The 21,955-nt window shown below is 43.1% G+C and overlaps 1 protein-coding gene across 1 annotated transcript in view; it reads left to right on the top strand.

Moving 5' to 3' along the window:
• Window positions 1-365: 365 nt before the first annotated feature.
• Window positions 366-21,955, top strand: part of PGBD5 (piggyBac transposable element derived 5) — a 145,587-nt gene continuing 123,997 nt past the window's right edge. Inside the window, exon 1 of the mRNA XM_003410891.4 lies at window positions 366-708. Coding sequence (XP_003410939.1) covers window positions 366-708 — 343 coding nt within the window. The remainder of the gene's footprint in view (window positions 709-21,955) is intronic.

Genomic DNA, 21,955 nt, shown 5'->3' with positions numbered 1-21,955 from the left:
GCGGGCTGGGCCGGCGGTGCGGGTGGCGCGGGGCGCGCAGAGGCGGTATCGGCGGCGGCCCAGCCCTGCGCCCGGCCGCAGCGGCCCCGGCTCTCCGTTCGGCTCGCGGGGCGCGCGTCTGCGGCGGCTGGTGCGCCCGCGGCCCGGGGGCCCACAGCTTGGAGGGCCGCGGTCCCGGCCGGGCGCTGGGCAAGAGCGGCAAGACGGCGGGCCGGCCGGGGCCGGGGCGGAGGCGGCCGCTGTGCTGCGGGCTGCGCTGGTGGGGGGCGGTGCGGGGCGCAGGCCGGGGCGCCGGGGCTGCCGGCGCCGAAGGGCTGCGCGCGGCCGAGCTCGGGCCGGCGGCAGCGGCGGCCGCGGCGGTGATGATGGCGGAGGGCGGCGGCGGCCCGCGGCGGAAGGCTCTGGCGCTGCTGGAGGCGGCGCGCTCCCGCTACGAGAGCCTGCAGATCTCCGACGACGTGTTCGGCGAGTCGGGCCCGGACAGCAGCGGGAACCCCTTCTATAGCACCTCCGCCGACTCGCGCTCCTCCTCAGCCGCCTCCTCGGACGACGAGGACGAGCCGACCGGCCCCGCGCCAGCCTCGGCCGCGGCGCAGCGCCCGCCGCCTCCCCGGGCCCCGGAGGCGGAGCTGCAGGACGACGAGGACGGCGGGGGCTGGAGCCCGGTGCTGCAGGACCCCCCGACCCCGCGCTGCAAGGAGAGCGGCGGTAAGCGCGCGCGGGGACCCCGGGCTGGGCTGCTGGTTCGGCACTTCTGGGGAACGCGGAATTGCGGATGTTCCGCTGGCTGACTTGGCGTGTGGGCAGCTGTGCGGTTCAGGGCATATATGAGGCTGCGGAAACGAGGATGTAAAGTGAGAGACTGAACCTGCCAGAGAGTGGGGGGTCCGAATTCCTTGTTGGGAGGAGGGGTAAGGCAGCGCCAATGAAAAGGGCTTCAGTCGCTTCTGGGCTGCACCCTGTGTCCTGCACTAGAAGCTAGTCACACCTGGGAGGTCACTCTTGTGAGGTAAAGTTTGGCTTTCCCACGCCTGAGGTTCTGAAAGCTTGGCTTGGCTTTGAGGGGAGGTCGTTTAGCACTGACGGCCCGGAGCAGGCCTACCAGGTGCTGGGGTGGGGCGTGGAGAGGCTGCAGCATGATCCAGTGATCATCCGAGAGGCCACCCGCGGTGTCTTTGCTTGGCTTCGTTTTCTCCAGTTAAACTGAGAAACTTTCTATGTCCATTGGATTCGGGATCTCTTGTTAAGAACTAAGGGGAAGAGTGAAGGGACCGGCTTAGTAGCATTAGGATGTATGCTCTTCCTGCAGGTGGTACTTTCGGGTGTGTTCTGCATATTATTATTGCCATCATTATATGCCCTGGTATTTGGAGAAGATCACGGGAGTCGCAGTCCGGCAGGCCGCTGAAGGTCCTGTTTACTGCCTCCTTTTTTTTCTTGGAGTTGGGTTTGACGTTAACATATCACTGCCCTCCGTGAGAGGAGGAGCCCAGCCTCCTCTAATGCTTTGTTCTTTGTCACAGCCTTTCCGTCTTTCTTCCCAGGCAGGCTCCCCACACCATATCATCTGGTGGAAGTGTGCGCAACCAGTGCTGATGAGGGCCAGGGAGTGGCCTCCAGCCACCTGCCTGATGCGGCTTCTCCCGTAGCTCTCAGTTTATTGTTCCACCAGTTAGCAACAGGGCCCGCAGGAGGGCATGCCCAAAGGGCCTCTGACTTCGGCCCAGACTTGGCTCTGGAGTTCATGCTGCACCCGGTGGGTTGCACTGGGCTTGTTTCAAGGCTGGACTCTCAACAGGGAGTGGTTAGACCTCAGGCAGGCTGCAGTGTCCATACCCTTAGCTGCATCTGGCCTTGCAAAGCCCACTTTAGCTTGCAGTGCTTTGGGGGTGGGTCAGTTTAAAAGCACGTTTGCATCGAGGCTTTAGTTAAGAGTTCAGGAATTTTTAAAATCATGTCACTCTGTATAATCCTTTAATACTGCCCTACATTTTTCAGAATGTCAAAGATTTCCTGCCCTGGACAGCTATTTATGGATAGTGCCAGCCCAGAGGCCTGGTTTTGGCAAACTTAATGCTATGCGTGTCTGTGATCTAGTTTTCTATCTTGGAACACTTGAGATACATGCTTCGAGTCCACCTGGAAGAATGCAGCAAGCCCCCCTGTATTTCAGGGAGCAATAGGGGAATTGCATTAGATGAAACCTGGTTGTAAGAAGCAGACAAGTGATGGTGTGAGGAGAGGGGGCATGCTGAAATGAATGAAAGCAACATTGTATATATTAGCCTGCAGGTGGAAGAAATTCTGCTGCAGAGCTGTTTAATCCAGCCACTGCAGCACTTCTAGTTTTGAAGAGCAATATTGTATGTCTTTCAGTGCTAGGTTCAAATTTGCCTTCTTTTGGAAGCTCACCAAGTCCACACTGAGACTTAAGAATCACAGCCAAGCACTTGAACCACAAAAACAAGGGGCTTCTTGATGGTATTTGTGCCCAATCCTGATTTCCTCTTCTCTGTGGGAGCTTGCTTTTTAAATCCAGATCTAATTTAGCATTTCCCTTCCTCTTTGCACCACCCTCTCCCCAAGAGAAATTGAGGGCGGGGCTGGGGAGGTGAGGTTAGTGGCTTGTTAAGCATGAATTCAAATGGCCCTGAAATAAGAGTATGATTTATAGGCTGAAAATAGATGCAGAAGTGGAGTGTCGGTAAGAGGACTTCCTGGGGCCTAGCAATGTGGAGCGAAGGATGTGCTTACAAAGAGGCGGAGAGCTGCACCCTAGCCATTCTGATGGTGAGCACTCTCGTGGCTCAGCGTGCTGAGTTTATCTAAGTGCAGTCTCTAACAAACTTCTAGCCGGAACGGGCTCTCCCTGTGCCAGGATGCAGCCTGGGTCACATCCATCTCTGTCCCCATTTTCTTAGCAAATCTCACTGTGGTTAGGGCCAAGTGGGGAGAGAGCAAGAGGAGGCATTTCCATTTGCAACCAGCCTGCATGAGAGAAGACTTGTTAAAATGGCTGTTGCTAGAATCAGATGAGGAAAGCAGAGATGTCTGTATTAATACATAGAACAGGATCTCTGCCTGCTTTCCACTTTAAAAAGAAATGTGTATTCATGTATGTATGTAACAGTGTTTCATATGTAAATATATGTTGCCTGTGTTTGGTTGGGCTGAGTAGGATTTGTTTTATCAGAAATAGGTTAAACTGCTGTCATTGAGCCCTCTGATGGCCTAAAAACCCTTTTGAAGAGTCCCTGTGCATGGGGTGGTGGTAGACACTGAGGAAGGGTGTTTTTGATCTGCAGTCAGCACTGCCATATGGCCCCAGTAGGCCGCCCAGCAGAGAGGGGAGGGAGGGAGGGAGGGAGGAAGGAGGAGGCCCTGGATCCTGAGTGCCAGCCCTCATAGCAGCCTTTCTGTAGTGAGGGTGGAGAATCCCAGTCACGTGGAAGGCCATACCTGTGCAGGTCTTCCCAGCCCCTGCCTTCTGTTTTTCAGTAGAATTAGCTTCCTGGGCCAGGTCCTCCTGAACTCCAGCCAGCAATTACGGATGGAGGGGGTCCTCACTCCATATATATGTCCATATCACTACATATCCATTTCTCCTCTCTCCCATTCCCCCACATATCCCTCTTCTCTCCCTTCTTTCTCAGGTTCTGGCTGTGCTTGGAGGTGTTGGTTCCCTCTGGATTATTTAACTACAAAGACTGTGATCCAGTTGTGCTAGCAGGGCTGGCTGGCCAGCTTTTAGCCCCTGTGTGGATGGAGGGTTAGTGTGGGGACAGAAGATGATAACGGGGGAGCTCAAGGTCCAGAATCTTAACGAACTGGTAGCACAGCCCCCTAAAATAGCCAGGCAAGCTGTTGTCTCTGGGTGCTGCCATGGATAGCAACACTGTATGCAAGCTCACGCTTTGGCAACAGTGTACAACTAAGGCCTAGCTGCTTTTGGTCTCTGCCCTTTTGGCTTCTTATTCTGAGCAGTCTTGTGATTCGTTTCCTCTGAGGAGGCAAAGGAAAAAGAGAGTCACAGATGCACAAGGGCTGGCATCTGCGTGGCTTTGTCAGTTTTTGTAGTGGCTGGCTGGGTTCTGAGCTGTTCTCTCTTTATATTAGAGATATGAACTTCATGAAACAGTTTTTCATTTACCCATGTCTGCGGCCTCTGTAACCATTCAGTAGGGAGTTATGACCTTGGGAAGCTGGAGAGGAACATATGGTGTTGAAAATTAACATTGTCAGATATTTAACTTTAGGCTTTGTTGTGGGTTTACCAAGTTGAAGTTTTTTTTGCTGAGCAAGTAAGAAGAGAAAAATACTTCTTTTAAGAACAGAATTAAACTGAGGTCCTCTGCTGCCAAGGGGTTTGCAAGTTAAAATACATGGATCCCTCTCTATTGTGCCAATTATATGGGCTTGGATGCTAACTGAAAGATTGGAGGTACCTCAGAGGAGAGGCCTGGTGATCTACTTATGAAAAATCAGCCATTGAAAACCCTGTGGAGTATGGTTCTGCTCTGACACGTGGGATCGCCATGAGTTGGAGTTGATTGGACAGCAACTGGGGAAAAAAAAAAAAAAAACTGGCTTTAGCTCTATACTAGGTTCTGTGGCTGCAGGAAAAACTGGTGAGTTCCTGGAGCCCTGGAGAGACCCAAGATAAATCTTACGCAGTGCTACAAAATAATGAAGTGCAAAGTTATGTACCATAGCCATATAAAATTCAGAGAAGGGAGCATCCTAGAAGAGACGTTTTGTTATTTTCCAAGGAATCCGTGCATGTGGTCGGTGAAACTTGAGTTCACGATGACAGTAACCAACAGTTGTCATTTGTATGTTGCTTTGTCATGTGCTGTAACACTTAATCTTCACAATTACTCCATGAGATAGAAGTTACCTGCACTTCACAGAGAAAGATAGACATATCTCTTCACTCACAGGTTACCTGGCTAAGCGATCACCATCAGCCTAGTCAGACTAGATAATTTGGGAAAGGTAGTGCCTTTTCTTACTGAACCTAGAATTATTTTTAGTCAAAAATATTTATTTTCGTATTTATGCGTAGAAATGCGTTTAACTTTTTTTTAGGGGGGGAAGTGTAAAGTTCTGTGAGTTTTGACACATATGTGGATTTGTGTAGACAACCCCGCAATCAGAATGTGGGACAGAAGAACCGAGACTTTGATCTACTCCTTATTTAATAATCTCTGCCACCCCTGAGCCCTTGGAGTGGGAATTTAGGAGCTGTTCTGCAGCAGGAGGCCAGCCTTGGAGAGAGTACAGGACCCAGTTCTACAGATTAAAACTCACCTTTATTTTTAACAACTTTGTGCATCTTTATTAATAGGTAATATATGTTTGTTTTGGAATCTCGGTGGCTCAGTGGTTAAGAGCTGTCGCTGTTAACCAAAAGGTCAGCAGTTCAAATCCACCGGCCGCTCCTTGGAAACCCTATGGGGCAGTTCTGCTCTATCCTATAGGATCGCTATTGAGTCGGGGTCAACCGAACAGCAGTGGGTTTTGGTTATATGTTTATTTTAGAGAACAAAACAAAAGTTAAAAAATTCCGTAATATCCCATTACGTAGAGATACAGTTCACATATTGACATGTCCTTCATAGATCATAGGTTACATATTGGGGGGTGACCTGCTTTTTTATTTTAATTGATTCATAGTGAACACTTTCCATTGAAACTTTTAAAAAAGTCATTTTAATGACTTCACAATATTCTCTAGTCCCCTTTGGGTGGACATTGAGTTTATTATCCCTTTCCAATTTTTTTTTTGCTGTTAAATCAAAGCTGTGATAAATGTTCTTGAAGCTAAGTTTGTGTGCATGTCCTTAATATTCTCCTTAGAATAAAATTATCAAAACAGCACTGAGTTAAGGATTTTGCATGTTTTTAAGGCTTTTGATGTCTGTTGCGTAATAGTCTTCAAGAAACGTACCTACTTACACTCCTATCAACGTTATGCCTGAGAGTCCATTAAATAGCTTCTCGCTTATAAGGCAGCAAACCAATGCAGGATTCCTGTTGGAAAGGAGGCTCTTAAAAGAGCATACCATTTAAAAAAATGTGTTACGGTGTAGCATACATATAGTGCACAGATCGTAAGTGTACAACACAGTCAGTTTTACTTGGGTGGTACACTGATGTAACTACCAAGCAGATCAACATTTCTGGCACCTCGTAAGGTTCCCTTCTGTCTCTTCCCAATTAGTACCTACTATCTCAAAAAACCAAAAACACCTTTTTTTTTTAATCTCCAGGCGCGACTCGATGGCAGTGAGTTTTTGTGGGTATCCCCAGAGGTAACCACTTTTCTGACTTCCATCACCATAGATAAATTTTGCCTGTTATTTTGGTCTTGCTGTTTAGTTCATCATTATGTCTGTAAGGTACATCCATATTATTACACGTAGCAGTCCTTTTTTTTGTGTGTGTGGTATATTTCACTGTATAAATATACTGCAGTTCATTTATTATCCTATCAATGGGCTTTTGGGTTGTTTTAGTGTTGGAACTTTTATGAATAAAGCTGCTACAAGCATGGTATGTTTTTTTGATGGACGTAGGCATCATTTTTCCTGGGCCTATATGCCTAGCTGTGGGATTTCAGGGCCATAGATGAGGTGTACGTTTAGCTTCAGCACAGTGTTTTTCAACCCCAGCACCATTGACATTTTGCATCCGGTAATTTTGTGTTGTGGGGGGCCTTTCCAGTCCTGTGCATTGTAGGGTGTTTAGCAGCTTCCACTCAACAAGACGCCAGTAGCATCTAGTCTCCAGACATTGCCAAAGATCCCCTGAGGGAAAAATCACCCCCAATTGAGCACCACTGCTTTAGTAGATGCTGCCAATTTTCTAATTTATACTCCCACCAGCGATGTATTAGATGTACCATGTATTAATTCAGCAAGCGCATTGAACCCTGCTGAGATGAAACGATAGATGAGACATGTCCCCTGGGGTCCAGCAGAAGAGAAAAAGTGAAGAGAAAGAGATGAGGCTCTGATAAATGCTGTGATCAGGATAAACATGGGTTTATTTGAGATTCCAGAGGTGGGCCACCTAATCCAGCTGCTTTGGGGAACAGGAGGCACTTCTGGAGGCGGTGGCCCTAAGCTCCATCGTGAAGAACAAATAAAAATTAGTCAGGCAAGGGAGCATTGAGCAAAGGCAGGGAAGGAGGCAATGGCAGCCATTTTTGCCCCAGACAGCCCCGCAGCAACTGAAGGTGTACTGCCCTAGACTGAGCATCCTTCCTTGGGGCCTTCTTAGTGAAAGTGTCTAGAATTTGATATTTGCAGTTGTTACCATTGCCAAGAACTGTAGCTGGACCCTGGACTCAGTTCAGTCATGTGTACAGACTTGTATAACAAGTGTGTAACAAATGCTGGGTCCCATGGGAAAGGAAGATCTGACACCTCCATGCTTGCTAGAAGAATGCAATCCATGGAGAAGAAAAATGACAACAAAAGATCATAAGGTAGAATCTGATTGGCTAGAGGAAGTACCATATTATCTCTGGGGAAAAATGACATCCTAAAATACATTATAATGTAAAGACGATGCTCTGCCTAGAATAACACATGGTATGAAGGGCTTCCACCCATCCCCCTTATTTGTGAATTCCATAATGAATCATCACAGAAGTATGGAAATCTGGCCACCCTTAGAAGGGCTTCCACCCGTCCCCCTTATTTGTGAATTCCATAATGAATCATCACAGAAGTATGGAAATCTGGCCACCCTTAGAAGGGCTTCCACCCGTCCCCCTTATTTGTGAATTCCATAATGAATCATCACAGAAGTATGGAAATCTGGCCACCCTTAGGTATATATCCCTTTTATTAAAAAGCTCAGAATCACAAATCCTTCCACTTCTTAAATCATTGTCATTGCTACCAACTTTAAGCAAGAAAACATCCCCAAATGCTGGGCTACTGCACCATTTTGCCTAACTGGATTCCCAGCTTCTGTTCTAGTCTCCTTCCCAACCCCCCAATTGGTTCCCATGTCACTGTCTCCATAAATCTAAAGTTACCTTCCCTCTGGTCATTCCTAGCACTTATTGTCATCCAAAATAAGCTAATTCATTTGCCATTGTGCCTCGACCTTGGATGTGCTGGTCCTGGTTAAGCATGGTGAGTACTCAATTTTTGTTGAAGGAATGAATGAATACGTAGATGCAGACATAGCTTTTTATTAAAAAAAAAAAAGGGTATGGGAATTGGCACCAACGAAGAGTGTTTACCAGGAGTCTAGCATTCCTAACATCCAAAATAGCGAATGAGTGGATTGGGCAGCTTCACGAGGGCATATATTCCTTACCCTTGAGACACTGAAGCATGTTTGGGATGCATCATAAGGGGATGTCTGTCCTGGATGGAAGGGTGAGCTTCTAGGAACTCTCCAGCAAGTGGGCTTCTACTCCCTGCCCACTGCCTGATAGTTAGAGACTCACACAAAAATCTATTAGGAATTTACAAGGAAGCCAGCTCCTCGTACGCCTTTATTTGTTTAACAAGTTCTTGTATGTCACTCACTATGTGCCAGATACTGCTCTAAGCACTTTTCAACCTGTATAATCCTCATAACAATTCCATAAGGTGGGTACTATTACCATCCGTGTTTAAATGTGAGGAAACTGAGTCACAGGTTAAGTTACATAGGGTAGGCTGGTCTGTTTGATTAGGAATCATGGAAGGAGCACACTTAGAGCAGCAAGAGTAGGATATGATACAAGCTGGTCAGACCAACTGTTAAAAATTACAAGCCATGTCTCTTCAGCACTCACTAAATGCCAGACCCCATGCTGAGTGCCCATCAGTCCTCATAATAACACTACAAGGTAAGTGCTGCTGTGAACCTCCATTTAGAGATGAGGAATGTGAGGCACAGAGAAGTTAACTTTCCCATGATGACACAGCTAGTAAATTGTGGAGCTGGGCTTCTCATACAGTCTCTCACCAGTGCCGAAGGTCTTACCCACTGTCTGCACTTCCTGTCTGCCCTGGTGGTCAGGGTGGAGATAGGGGGACATAGGCTGTCCCTCTCTTCAGGGGCCTTTTGCATCTGGCCATATGAAATCAACATGAGCATTATCAGGGGTTTTGTGGGTAAATAATCAGATGGGAAAAACCAAACCAAACCAAACCCATTGTCAATGAGTCGATTCCAACTCATAGCAACCCTATAGGACAGAGTAGAACTGCCCCATAGAGTTTCCAGGGAGCACCTGGTAGATTCAAACTTCCGACCTTTTGGTTAGCAGCCATAGCACTTAACCACTACGTCACCAGGGTTTCCCAGATGGGAAAGGAAGAGGCTAAATAAGATGACTATGACAGGGCTTGGGTACTGGGGGAAGACTCAGCAATAAAACAAAACAAAAAAGCCCTAAGTATAGTGGAGACCACTTAAGAAAACATGTTATTAAAAGTTTAGGGTAAGTACGGAACCTGGGCCAAACGGGACTGTGGAAACCCAAATAGATTTGAGAAGTATCTTGTGACAGGCCTTGAGGAGGTTGTTTACGAACCCAGCTCACCTGTCTCTGTTCTCCTGGGCATATGCTACGCCTCTTTGCCCAGCACCTTGCTTTGAAATGGGGGCCTCGTGCCTGGATTCCAGAGCCTGGGATGGTGGTGGATAACACTCTAGGTGGCCACAATAAGGCTCCATGCTCTTCCCCTCTGTGATGTTACAGACCTTGGAGCTGCATGCTGAAGCTGTAGAGCCACCAGGTGAAAGGACCTTTGTCTGAATTACCGCTTGGAATGAAGCCACTCATGGATCAGGAATATTTTGCAGACTACATTTATGTAGGCAAGGCTACATGTATGTAGGCAAGGCTACATTTATATAGGCAAAAAGTGAACTTCTCTCCTGTTTGATCCATTAGGCATGGGTGGGGTGGTTCTCATGGCAGCCAGCATAATCATAACAGGTACAAAAAAAGAGTGGGGAAAATATGATCAACAGGAAAATGAGAAATGAAATCAGTGGGGCCACTTGCTGAATCACTGTGCAAGGATACATGGGAGGAAAAGATTGAAAAACAGAAGTTAGAGAGTAAAAATAGATCTTTTGCATTCTCACAGGGAAATTCCTGCTCGGTAACTTCTGCAGCAGGTGGGTGAGATGTAGAAGTTAGGAAATGTGCACGAGATGTTCTAGCCTTAACTGATTAACTGCACATCCATGCTTTGAAGCTGTAAATGGTTTTAAAGGGACTTGTAGTCATTTAACGTTTGGGGAGTTAGTGGGGCCAAGAGTAAGGGACATGGACTCTGGAGCAAGAAAGCCCCATGTCTACTTGTATGTGACCCTGGACATACACCCTCTCTGAAGCTGTGGGCTCCTCATCTGTGCAGTGAGCGTAGTAGTCCCTCACTCATACCCACAAACACCCAGTGCCGTTGGGTCGATTCCAACTCACAGCGACACTATAGTTGGTGTGTAATAAGTAACTTTTTAAAATTCCTTTAAATGATCACTCTTTTACTATGTGGCCAAAATAGAAATGATGGCTACTGAGCTATGTAGAAAGTCTTTGAAATGTATTATCAGGAACCTTAAAGAGAGGGAATGAACCTAGGACACGTACAGAATTTTCAGTCTGTGCTCCTTGGCTGTGTTTCCTTAGGCGAGCTTGGGAACTGGGCCCCACTTATAGTATCTTGGGGGAGGTGTGTAGATGATCCAAGTGGAGTCCTGGAGCAGAACCTAATTGGAAATTGGAGACCACACTGCAGGAAGAAGGCATTTCTTTAAGATGGAGAGAGGTAAATTTTTGGTAAATAATGGAAAGTGTAAATTCGCACTGAGTATATTAATTTTATAGACATTTTATCTCTGAGAAGTGTAGCAGAGAAGACATATAAAGATTTTGAGAGGATTTAGATAAATTGAGGGAGATGCAAATTACATCCGGGAAACTGGAATGGTTGAAAGAGTCCCACTTGGATTTTGTAAGATTGTGTGTGGATTACTTTGGTGGAAGGAGTGAAGATCTCCAGCAGTCTTTGATCCTTCTTCTCGGCAAGGCTCTATGATGAGGCACAGAGACTTTTGGAGAGGCACCCTGGGTTCCAATCCCAGCTCTGCCCTGAACAGACACTTCCCTCAGGCTGCTCCAGGAACTAAATGAGATCGTAAGCATCTGGTACAGAAGGCTCTCAGCAAAGCACTCTTTCCACATTGTTTTCCATCTGACTCAGCTGTTTCTGAGCTATACCAGGGTTTTGGCTGGCACAAATTGTTAAGTGCTAGGCTTCTGTGCAAAAGATTGGTGGTTTGAACCCACCCGGAGGTGCTTGGGAAGAAAGACCTAGTTATATACTTCTGAGAGGTCACATCCGTGAAAACCCTATGGGCAGTTCTACTATGCACACATGGGGTTGCCATGAGTTGGAAGCGACTCCTCGGCAACTGGCTTGTTTTAGGTTTGAGAGTGATAGAGGCCCCTGCTGCCAAGGAACAGACCAAAGTGGTGGTTGCCTTTATCAACATTTCTTTTACCCCATTGGTTTATCTGCAACAAGGTTAGACAGTTCCAAAGTGAAATTTGCTTAGGAAACTATAGCAAAATACCACTGAAAAGAACAGTTTTCAGAGACCAGACTTCTTACCTTTTGAATATATCTTTTTCATTTGACAAATATTTACAGCATGCACTGTGCACCAGGCCCTGTGTTGTTAGAAACTGGGACTTGAGAAATTCATGAGAAAAGGTTCCGGCCCTCAAACAACATGGATTCCAGGGTGAGCACAGGTGGTCCACAAGAAATTGTGATGCAGTGTAAAAGGTGCTGTTCAGAAGGATGTCCTAGGTCCTGAGTGAACACCCGGGATGGGGGCACCATTAAAACCATCAGAGCCACAGTAAGCATGCAAGATGCAAATGGTACCAGGGAAACAAAGGATTGTCTTCTATTCACCCTGCTCCTTCACCACTCTAAAGCATCGCTCTCAGACATAGGATGTGGAACTTGGCCAGCCAGGAGTCTGGCTCTGGGTGGGATGGTGGGTGGGTGTGCCTTAGTTCTGATCTCCAGAACTCCAAGTCACATTTCATTTAAGGTGTAGAGCCAAAGTTTCCAACTGTCTCTGTCATCTAGTTCTGCTATAATAGAAATACCACAAGTGGATGGCTTTAACAACGAGAAATTTACTCTCAGTTTAGTAGGCTACAAGTCCAAATTCAGGGCATCAGCTCTAGGAGAAGGCTTTCTCTCTCAGCCAGCTCTGGAGGAAGGTCCTTGTCATCAGTCTTCCCCTGGTCAGGAGCTTCTCAGCACAGGGACCCTGGGTTCAAAGGACGCGTTATTTTCCTGGCTCGTGTTTCTTGGTGGTATGAGGTCCCCATCCTGAGTTTTAGGTTCCCACTTCTTCCCAATCAATGCACTCACTTTAACCTCATCTCTTGCAGTTGGTAATTGAGCTGACCTAATCAGTCACTCTTACAGTAAGACTCTGGGTTTAGTTTTCGACAATATCAGCTCTGTTACTACAAGAAATAAGGCTTTCTTTCAAAGCACAAGTGGAAACTTTGAGGTCGTTTATGTTGCACTTTAGCTTTGACTCTGAAGCCCTGAGTGCATCTCTTTCTTTCACCAGTTTGTCTAGTGGAAGTAGGACCAACCAACCAGCTTCCTTATACTTCTTATTGTGACAGACTGTAGAAAGATATCATACATGTGTTCACCCAGAGCCTAACCTTTCACCAGTACCTGAAGGGCGTTACCATACTGGCTAGTGTGATTGATACTGATTACCGAGAGGAAATCGGATTGATATTACATAATGGAGGTAAAGTAGAGTATGTCTGGAATGCAGGAGATCTCTTAGGATGTCTATTAGTACTACCATGCCCTGTGAAGTCAGTGCAAAATACAGCAACCCAATTCCGACATGATTACTAATGAATGACCCAGACCCTTCAGGAGTGAAGGTTTGGGCCACCCTACCAGGCAAAGAATGACGACCAGCTGAGTTGCTTGCTGAGGGCGAAGGGAATACGGAATGGGTGGTGGAAGAAGGTAGTTCTAAATACCAGTTACGTCCATGTGACCAGTTGCAGAAATGAGGACTGTAATTGTTATGAGTATTTCTGCTTTGTATGTGTGCATCAGATATTCTTCACTTATGAAATATTATATGTAAACGTGGCTAGTGCGTTTTTGGTTGTTTGCGTGTTAGTTGTATCATGTTAGGCACAAGTATGACTTTGTAATTGTCTTTGTTCAGAGTTATGTATAGTTTGGGGAGATGTGTATGGGTGCCAAGTTGACAAGGGGTGAACTGTGATGGTTAGGATTATGTGTTATCTTGGCTGGGCCATAATTCTGGGTGTTTATATGCGATCACTCCCATGATGGTATCTGTTGTGAGTAACCAGTCAGTTGAAAGGGAGTTTCCTTGGGCGTGTGGCCTGCATCTGAATATAAGTGGATTTTCTAGCTTTTGCCTCCCGTGGATCCTGCAGCTGCCGTTTGTTCACCTGACCTCTGGTTCTTGGGACTTGAGCTAGCAGCTTACCTACCAATCTTGAGTTCACCAGCCCGTGCAGCTATGTGAATCATGAGAAGCCTTGTGGTCTTGCCTGTTGATCTTGGGATTCATCAATCTTCATAGCCTGGGAACAAGAGCCCTGCTCTCCAACCTGCCGATCTTGGGTTCCCCAGCCCCTGCAGCTGTGTGAATCTGGAGAAGGCTCTATCTCAAGCCATGGACTTGGGATGTTCCAGCCTCTACAATCACATGAGCTGTTCCTTCATATAAATCTCTCTATATATACACTTTACTGTGGTTTTGCTTCTCTAGAGAACCCAGCTTAAGACACCAACAAAATGCATTACCCTGAAACCTAGGTACCAGGAAAGCAAGCAATGGTTGTGGAGTTCAAAATGAAAGAAATACATATTTTCTCGGTAGTTTTAATATTGTGTGCATTCTTTTTATTTTATTTATTATTGTACTTTAGGTGAAGGTTTACAGAACAAACTAGCTTCTCATTAAACAATACACATAATGTTTTGTGACATTGGTTACCAACCCTATGACATGTCAACACTCTCCCTTCTCGACCTTGGGTTCCCTATTACTAGCTTTCCTGTCCCCTCCTGCCTTCTAGTCCTTGCCTCTGGGCTGGTGTGCCCCTTTACTCTTGTTTTGTTTTGTGGACCTGTCTGGTTTTTGGATGAAGGGTGAACCTCAGCAGTGACTTCTTACTGAGCTAAAAGGGTGCCTGGGGACCATACTCTTGTGGTTTCTCCAGTCTCTGTCAGACCTGTAAGTCTGGTCTTATTTTGTGAGTTAGAATTTTATTCTACTTTTTTCTCCAGCTCTGTCTGGGACCTTCTATTGTGATCACTGTTGGAGCAGTCAGTGGTGGTAGCCAGATACCATCTAGTTCTGCTGGACTCAGTCTGGTGGAGGCTGTGGTAGTTGTGGTCCATTAGTCCTTTGGACTAATCTTCCCCTTGTTTCTATGATTTTCTTCATTCTCCCTTGCTCCTGATGGGGTGAGACTAGTAGAGTATCTTAGATGGCCACTCACTGTATGCAGTCTTTTAAAAATTAAACACATAAAATATATAATTTTTTAGGTAATTAATATACTATCTTTCTTAGTTATCTAGTGCTGCTATAACAGAAATACCACAAGTAGATGGCTTTAACAAACAAGTGTATTATCTTACAGTTTAGGAGGCTAGAAGTCCAAGTTCAGGGTGCCAGCTCCAGGGGAAATCTTTCTCTGTCGGCTCTGGAGGAAGGTGCTTGTCATCAGTCTTCCCTTGGTCTAGGAAATTCTCTGTGCAGGGATCCCAGACCCAAAGGATGCACTCCTCTCCTGGCACTTTCTTAGTGGTATGAGGTCCCCCTGTCTCTCTGCCCACTTCTATCTTTTGTACCTTAAAAGAGATTGGTTTAGGAAACAACCTAATTTTGTAGATTGAGTCCTGCCTTATTAACATAACTGTCACTAATCCCCCCTCATTAACGTCATAGAGGTAGGATTTACAACACATAGGAAAATCACATCAGGTGGCAAAATGGAGAACAATCACACAATACTGGAAACCATGGACTAGCCCAGTTGACAGATATTTTGGGGGGACACAATTCAATCCACGACACTATACATGGTTTTAAAGCTACAATTGTTTTTTTTTTTTTTTTTACTTTTAGCTTGAATTCCTTCTCACCCCTGCCTTCCCCTCCAGCATCTGTCCACATAATCCATATTGACAACTTGGTGCTCAGATCCAAACACTTCTGTACATACACTTACTGTACATGTTAGGGTTTTTTTTGGGGGGGGGTGTTTAACAAATAGGGGCACATTTCTATGTAGCTCTCTTCATTTAATAATATTTCATGAATAGTTCACTTCTATTCATATTTACTTAGTTTCTATAAGGAACAACCGCTGAAATTTTGTCAATTGCCTTTTTAACATCTATTTGTGTGGTCCTATGGTTACAGGGTTACTATGAGTCAAAATCAACTCGAGGGCACTGGGTTTGGTTTTTTTTTTGGTTATGGTTTTTTTACATTTAATTTATTGATGAAGCAAATTTTATTAATTTCCTGATATTGAGCTATCCTATGTTCCTGGAACAAACCCAGATTGGTCTCAATATATATTTGTTTGATAGATTGCTAAATTTTGTTGTTTGCTAATTATTAGTTCAAAGTTTCTGTAACCAGTCAATCATAATTCAGATTTGTTAATAGTCATCTCTATCATATTTGGGAACTCAGATTATACTTGGCTTCATCAAATCCACTGGCTTTTATTTTTAAAATTTTAATTTTAACAATTTAAAAAAATTAGCAGTTTCATACTGATATTACAGATTAGATAAAACTCAGCTGTCAACCTGTCTGATCTTTGTGTCTTTTACTAAAATTTTCCACTTCTGGAATCATGTAGATAATTTATCTTTTCTGAAGAAATCATCCATTTTTTCCTAGGGTTTTCAAATTTATTAACAAAGTTCCATGCAGTTTTTTAAAAATGATTCTTTTAATCTTCCTGCATTTGCTTTTATAGCTTTGTTCTCAATTCTAATCTTGTCTATTTTTGCACATCCTGTCCCTCCTCCAACCCTCTCTTTTCCTACCTTTCTGTTACCTGAAACCCCCTTCTCTGTCTCACCCTTAGTTGAGCCTATGAAGTGTTTTTCTGTCTTATTAATCTTTTCAAAAAATCTTTGAGTTTATTTGTCCTTTTTAAAATTGATTTTTGTTTTTTATTAGTTTCAAGTTTTATCTTTACTGTAATATCTTGAGTCATTGAACTGTCCTTTCTTGTTGCTTAAGGTAAATACGTAAAACTAAAACCAAACCCATTGCTGTCGAGTCAATTCTGACTCATGGCCACCCTACAAGACAGAGTAGAACTGCCCCACAGGGTTTCCAAGGAGTGCCTGGTGGATTTGAACTACCGACCTTTTAGTTAGCAGCTACAGCACTTAACTACTATGCCACCAAGGTTTCCACATAAGTACACAGTTCCATTTTATTTGTTTTTAATCTTCTTTAATGCTGAAGGCATTCGACACTAAAATTTTCCTCAGAGTGTAACTCATGATGTATTCTCTAAGTTTTGGGGTGAAGTGTTCTCCTTTCCATTGCTTTCAAGATTTTTTCCAGTTTTCATTTTGATTTCTTCTTTGGTCTGAGGAGATTCTGACACTATACTTCTTAATTTCCAAGAGTTAAGATTTTTGGTTACTTTATAATTTAATTCTTATTCTTTGGATTGTAATCAAAGAATGTGCCATTTAAATCTTTAATTTAAAGGGTTTTTAAAGGTTTTCTTTGTTGCCAGGTGTGTAATTAACCTTTATAAATGTTGTACAGTTATAAGAAATAATGTATATTCTTTATTTGAGGGAGGTAAAGGTATTTGTGTGTCTATCTCGCTTCCTTTATTTTTTTCTCTCTACTAGATATTCCCATTTTGAAAAGCTAAATTTTGTCGTGTTTTTGCGTTTTTAAGAGTTCGTAGTTGCTTCATTGTTTGCAAATACTTTTTATATAATCTCCCAGAATAGTGCCTTTAATAATAATGCCACTCTGAACTCGATGGCAACGGGTTTGATTTTTCGTTTATCCCACTTAGTGCCTTTAACCTAAAATCCAGCCTGTCTGGTAGTAATTTTTTTAATAATTTTTATGGTGCTTTAAGTGAAAGTTTACAAATCAAGTCAGTCTGTCACATATAAGCTTATATACACCTTACTACATATTCCCATTTACTCTCCCCCTAATGAGTCAGCCTGCTCCCTCCTTCCAGTCTCTCCTTTTGTGACCGTTTTGCCAGTTTCTAACCCTCTCTACCCTCCCATCTCCCCTCCAGACAGGAGATATCAACACAGTCTCAAGTGTCCACCTGATACAAGTAGCTCACTCTTCATCAGCATCTCTCTCCAACCCATTGTCCAATCCCTTCCATGTCTGATGAGTTGTCTTCTGGAATGGTTCCTGTCCTGGGCCAACAGAAGGTTTGGGGACCATGACTGCCGGGATTCTCTTAGTCTCAGTCAGACCATTAAGTCTGGTCTTTTTATGAGAATTTGGGGTCTGCATCCCACTGTTCTCCTGCTCCCTCAGGGGTTTTCTGTTGTGCTCCCTGTCAGGGCAGTCATCGGCTGTGGCCAGGCACCAACTAGTTCTTCTGGTCTCAGGATGATGTAAATCTCTAGTTCATGTGGCCCTTTCTGTCTCTTGGGCTTACAGTTATCGTGTGACCTTGGTATTCTTCATTCTCCTTTGATCCAGGTGGGTTGAGACCAATTGATGCATCTTAGATGGGCGCTTGTTAGCATTTAAGACCCCAGACGCCACACTTCAAAGTTGGATGCAGAATGTTTTCATAATAGATTTTATTTTGCCAATTGACCTAGAAGTCCCCTTAAGCCATAGTCCCCAAACCCCCGCCCTTGCTCCACTGACCTTTGAAGCATTCAGTTTATCCCGGAAACTTCTTTGCTTTTGGTCCTGTCTGGTAGTAATTTTGCCAGTTTTACTTTCTCCTTCTTTATATTTCCTTGGTCTTTCCCTGCCGAAGCCTTTGTTTTCAACCTCTCATTGTTGTTTTCAGTATGTTTTCTTTTTTTTTTTCCTAACAGGATATAGTTTATATATATATATATATATAGCATAATCTGACAAGTTCTTTAGTTGGAGAAGTCAGCCTGTGTATATTTGAAGTAATGACAAACAGGCACAATTTTATTCCTTTCATCTTATTTTATTTACTTCACTTTTTTCTCTCTGCTCTTGTTTTCTGTCTTTTGATGTTTTGATCAAGTTGTTCATGTTTTTTTTTTTGTTTGTTTGTTTTTCCTACTTGGTAATATGGAAGTTCTTCTCCTTCCATGTTTTTGTTAGCAGCTTTATTGAGATGTAATTCACCCATCTAAAGTATACAGTTTATTGGCTTTTAGTATATTCAGGGAGTTGTGCACCCATCGTCACAATTATAGAATATTTTCATCACCCTAAAAAGAAAACTTTAGGCCTTACCTCTCAGCCACCCTCGTCTTCCCCAGACATTATACCAGTTGTTGAGTCGATTCTGACTCATGGTGACCTCATATGTGTCAGAATAGAGCTGTATTCCATAGGGTTTTCAGTGGCTGATTTGTTGGGAGTAGATCTGTCTCCAGGTCTTTCTTCTGAGGTGCATATGGCCATGCTCAAACTGCCAACCTTTTGGTTAGCAGCTGAGTGCATTAAGCTTTGCACTACCCAGGGATCTACTTTCTATAGATTTGCCTATTCTGGAAATTCATAAAAATCTTTTGTGATGGGCTTCTTTCACTTAGCATAATATTTTCAAGGTTCATCCATTTCGTCACATGTGTCAGTACTCCATTCTTTTAACTGGCTGAATTAATAGTCCATTGTGTGCATACATCACATTTTATTTTTCCATTCATTTGTTGATGGACATTTGAATTCCTACAGTTTTTGGCTATTATGAATAATACTGCTATGAACATTCATGTTCGAGATTTTGTGTGGATGTGTATTCCATTCCTCTAGGGTATATCTTTTTTTTTTTTTTTAGGGTATATATCTAGCAGTACGATTGCAGTGCTGTATCCTAATTCTATATTTAATCTTTGGAGGAACTGCCAGGCTATTTTCCAAAGTGGCTGTACCATTTTGCATTCCCACTAGAAGTGTATGACGGTACTGATTTTTCAACATCTTCACTGACACTTATTATTGTGTGTTTTATTATAGCCATCCTGGTGGGTGTGAAGTGGTATCTCACTATGGTTTTGATTTGTCTTGCCTTGATGACTAATGATGTTGAGCATTTTTCACGTGTTTATTGGTCATTTATATATCTTTTTTGGAAAAATGCTTATTCAGATCCTTTGTCCATTTTTTTAGTTGGGTTATTTGTCCTTTTATTATTGAGTTATAAGAGTTCTTTATATATTCTAGATGGAAGTCCCTTATCAGATGTTTAATGTGAAAATATTTTCCCCCATTCAGTGGGTTGTCTTTTCACTTTTTTGATGGTGTCCTTTGAGTAACAGAAGTTTTTAACTTTGGTGGAGCCTAATTATCTTTATTTCGGCCGCTTGCACTTTGGTGTCATATCTAAGAAACCATTGGCACGTTCAAAGTCACTGAGATTTACCCTTGTGTTTTCTTTTAAGAGTTTTACTCCTTTAGCGATGACATTTAGGTCTTTGATCTATTTTGAGTTAATTTTTGTATATGGAATGAGATAGGGGTCCAACTTCTTTCTTTGACATTTGGAGATCCAGTTTTCCCAGTATCATTGAATTGTTTTACCATCCTGGTCAAAGGTCAATTGACCATAGTTTACTTTCCATTTTAATAGTGTTTTTATCCCTTTCTCCTGCCCTCCTTCGTGATAAAATGTGTATTTCTCTACAATCATTTGAAAACAACACACTGTTTCCTCAGCTAAGACTACTTTCCCCAGAACAAGACCTCCTATATCAAGAGTTCTTATTTAACTTTTTTTTACAGTCCCAGAGAGTTTCTTACCAGCCTTTATATTACACACACACACGCACATGCACATGCGTGCACACACGAACAAATATGTGAGATACACCAAATATATATTTTGTTCAAATGACTAAATGTTTGCTTAGTCAAGGCTGAAGTTCACCTTGAAGGGTGAACTTCTAAGACACAAGAATACATCAGTAACTTTGTTTTATATTTTATTAAAAAATTTAGGAGTCAGAATTTAAAACATTGACAATACAGTACAGGAATAATATTTTCTCATGCTATCAAGTGGCTTGATTTCATCTGTAGTGAGTATACTGCACAGTTGTGAAAATGAAGAGATGTTCACTTTTGGCAGGGAAGGAATGAGGTATTTTTTATCTACCTTTGCCAAAGTACTTTGGAAGTGAGGCCTCCAGCTTGGTCTCTAATGGTAATTCTGTAACATAAAGACTTACTTTATTTTCAACTCCTGGACTTGAGGATTTGATCAGTCTATGGGGTGGTGTGGTTTCATTGACACAGTCCCAGTGTCCTTCTGTTCACTGTGTAAAGATGTTTTTTGAATATTTTTCAGGAGTAAATGTCAGATGTTGCCCTCACCTATACTTTTTTTTATTTCTAATATTTATGTATGTAATTGCTACTTCATGCAATTGAGAAAAACTCGGACTGTGGCAATGGAACAGTATCTTTTTCTTTCAAGATAGTGGAATTGTTTCCGAATTTCTATTTTCATCTTGGCTTTCAGTACAAGAACATTGATTTCAGCATCTTCCCTGGAGGAGAAAATAGATGTCGTATACGGGACACTTGTGCTCTAATGACAAATCAGTTTGGTTTCCCAGAAATTTCTGGGTCAGCCAAAAAGATAGAAACATGGCTGAATTCCTCATTAATCCAGCAGGCTGTCAGGCCTCAAAGGCCTTTTGGATGTGTTTGCACATCCAAATGTCTGCTGTGCAAGATACAGAAAAAGCACATTAATTCAGGGAAAATTTTTGTTCAGTAACATGCCTCCCAGAAGAAACTTTGTATCCAGGATTTGTAATTAGGGCAGATCTCATCAAGTCTTTATCTTTTGACTTCTGAAAATGGTAGATAGTCTACAGCTGTCATTTCAACATGCTCTTTGGTTTTAGTCTCCATATGCTTAAAACTACAAGAAATTGTCATAGCATTCTTGTAATGTCTGTTATTTTAAAGTTTGATTAATGAAACAAAAATAATTTAACACTTTTATTTTCTTCATACTCTGTACATTTTTAAGTCTAGATTGAAAGTAATTTATCATGGATGTTGTCATACATGGTGGTGGTATTTTTTTTTGACTGAATTTTTAAGGTGGCACAGTTAATATTCTGCTTTTAATTAATTTTTACTAGATGAAGAATTACCAAATAGGACATTTTCTTGAAATACTCATTGTTGTTAGTTGCTGTCAAGTCAGTCCCTGACTCTTGGCGACCCTACTACGTACGGTGATTGGTTGCAGATTGGACTGTTGTGATCCATAGGGTTTTCATTGGGCAGGAAACCCTGGTGGCGTAGTGGTTAAGTGCTGTGGCTGCTAACCAAGAGGTCAGCAGTTTGAATCTGTCAGGTGCTCCTTGGAAACTCTATTGGGCAGTTCTACTCAGTCCTGTACGGTTGCTATGAGTTGGAATCGACTCGACGGCAATGAGTTTGGTTTTCAGAAATACATCAGACCTTTCTTCCTAATCCACCTTAGTCTGGCATGATTTAAATGAAATGACTATAAAGTTATGAAAATTCTTAAGGGCAATTTGGTTTAATATCATAAAAGCTAATACATGAAATAATTCTGCAAATATTATAATTATTATATAATCTAAATTCTATTATTCTACTTTATATTATTATTTAAATTTTATAATGGTTCAAAAAGGATAAATATTCTAAGTTG

Source organism: Loxodonta africana, chromosome 25 (genome assembly GCF_030014295.1).
Source record: "Loxodonta africana isolate mLoxAfr1 chromosome 25, mLoxAfr1.hap2, whole genome shotgun sequence".
Taxonomy (NCBI): Eukaryota; Metazoa; Chordata; class Mammalia; order Proboscidea; family Elephantidae; genus Loxodonta; species Loxodonta africana.
Note: the sequence above shows the minus strand (reverse complement) of the source record. Positions and strands in the feature narration are given on the sequence as shown.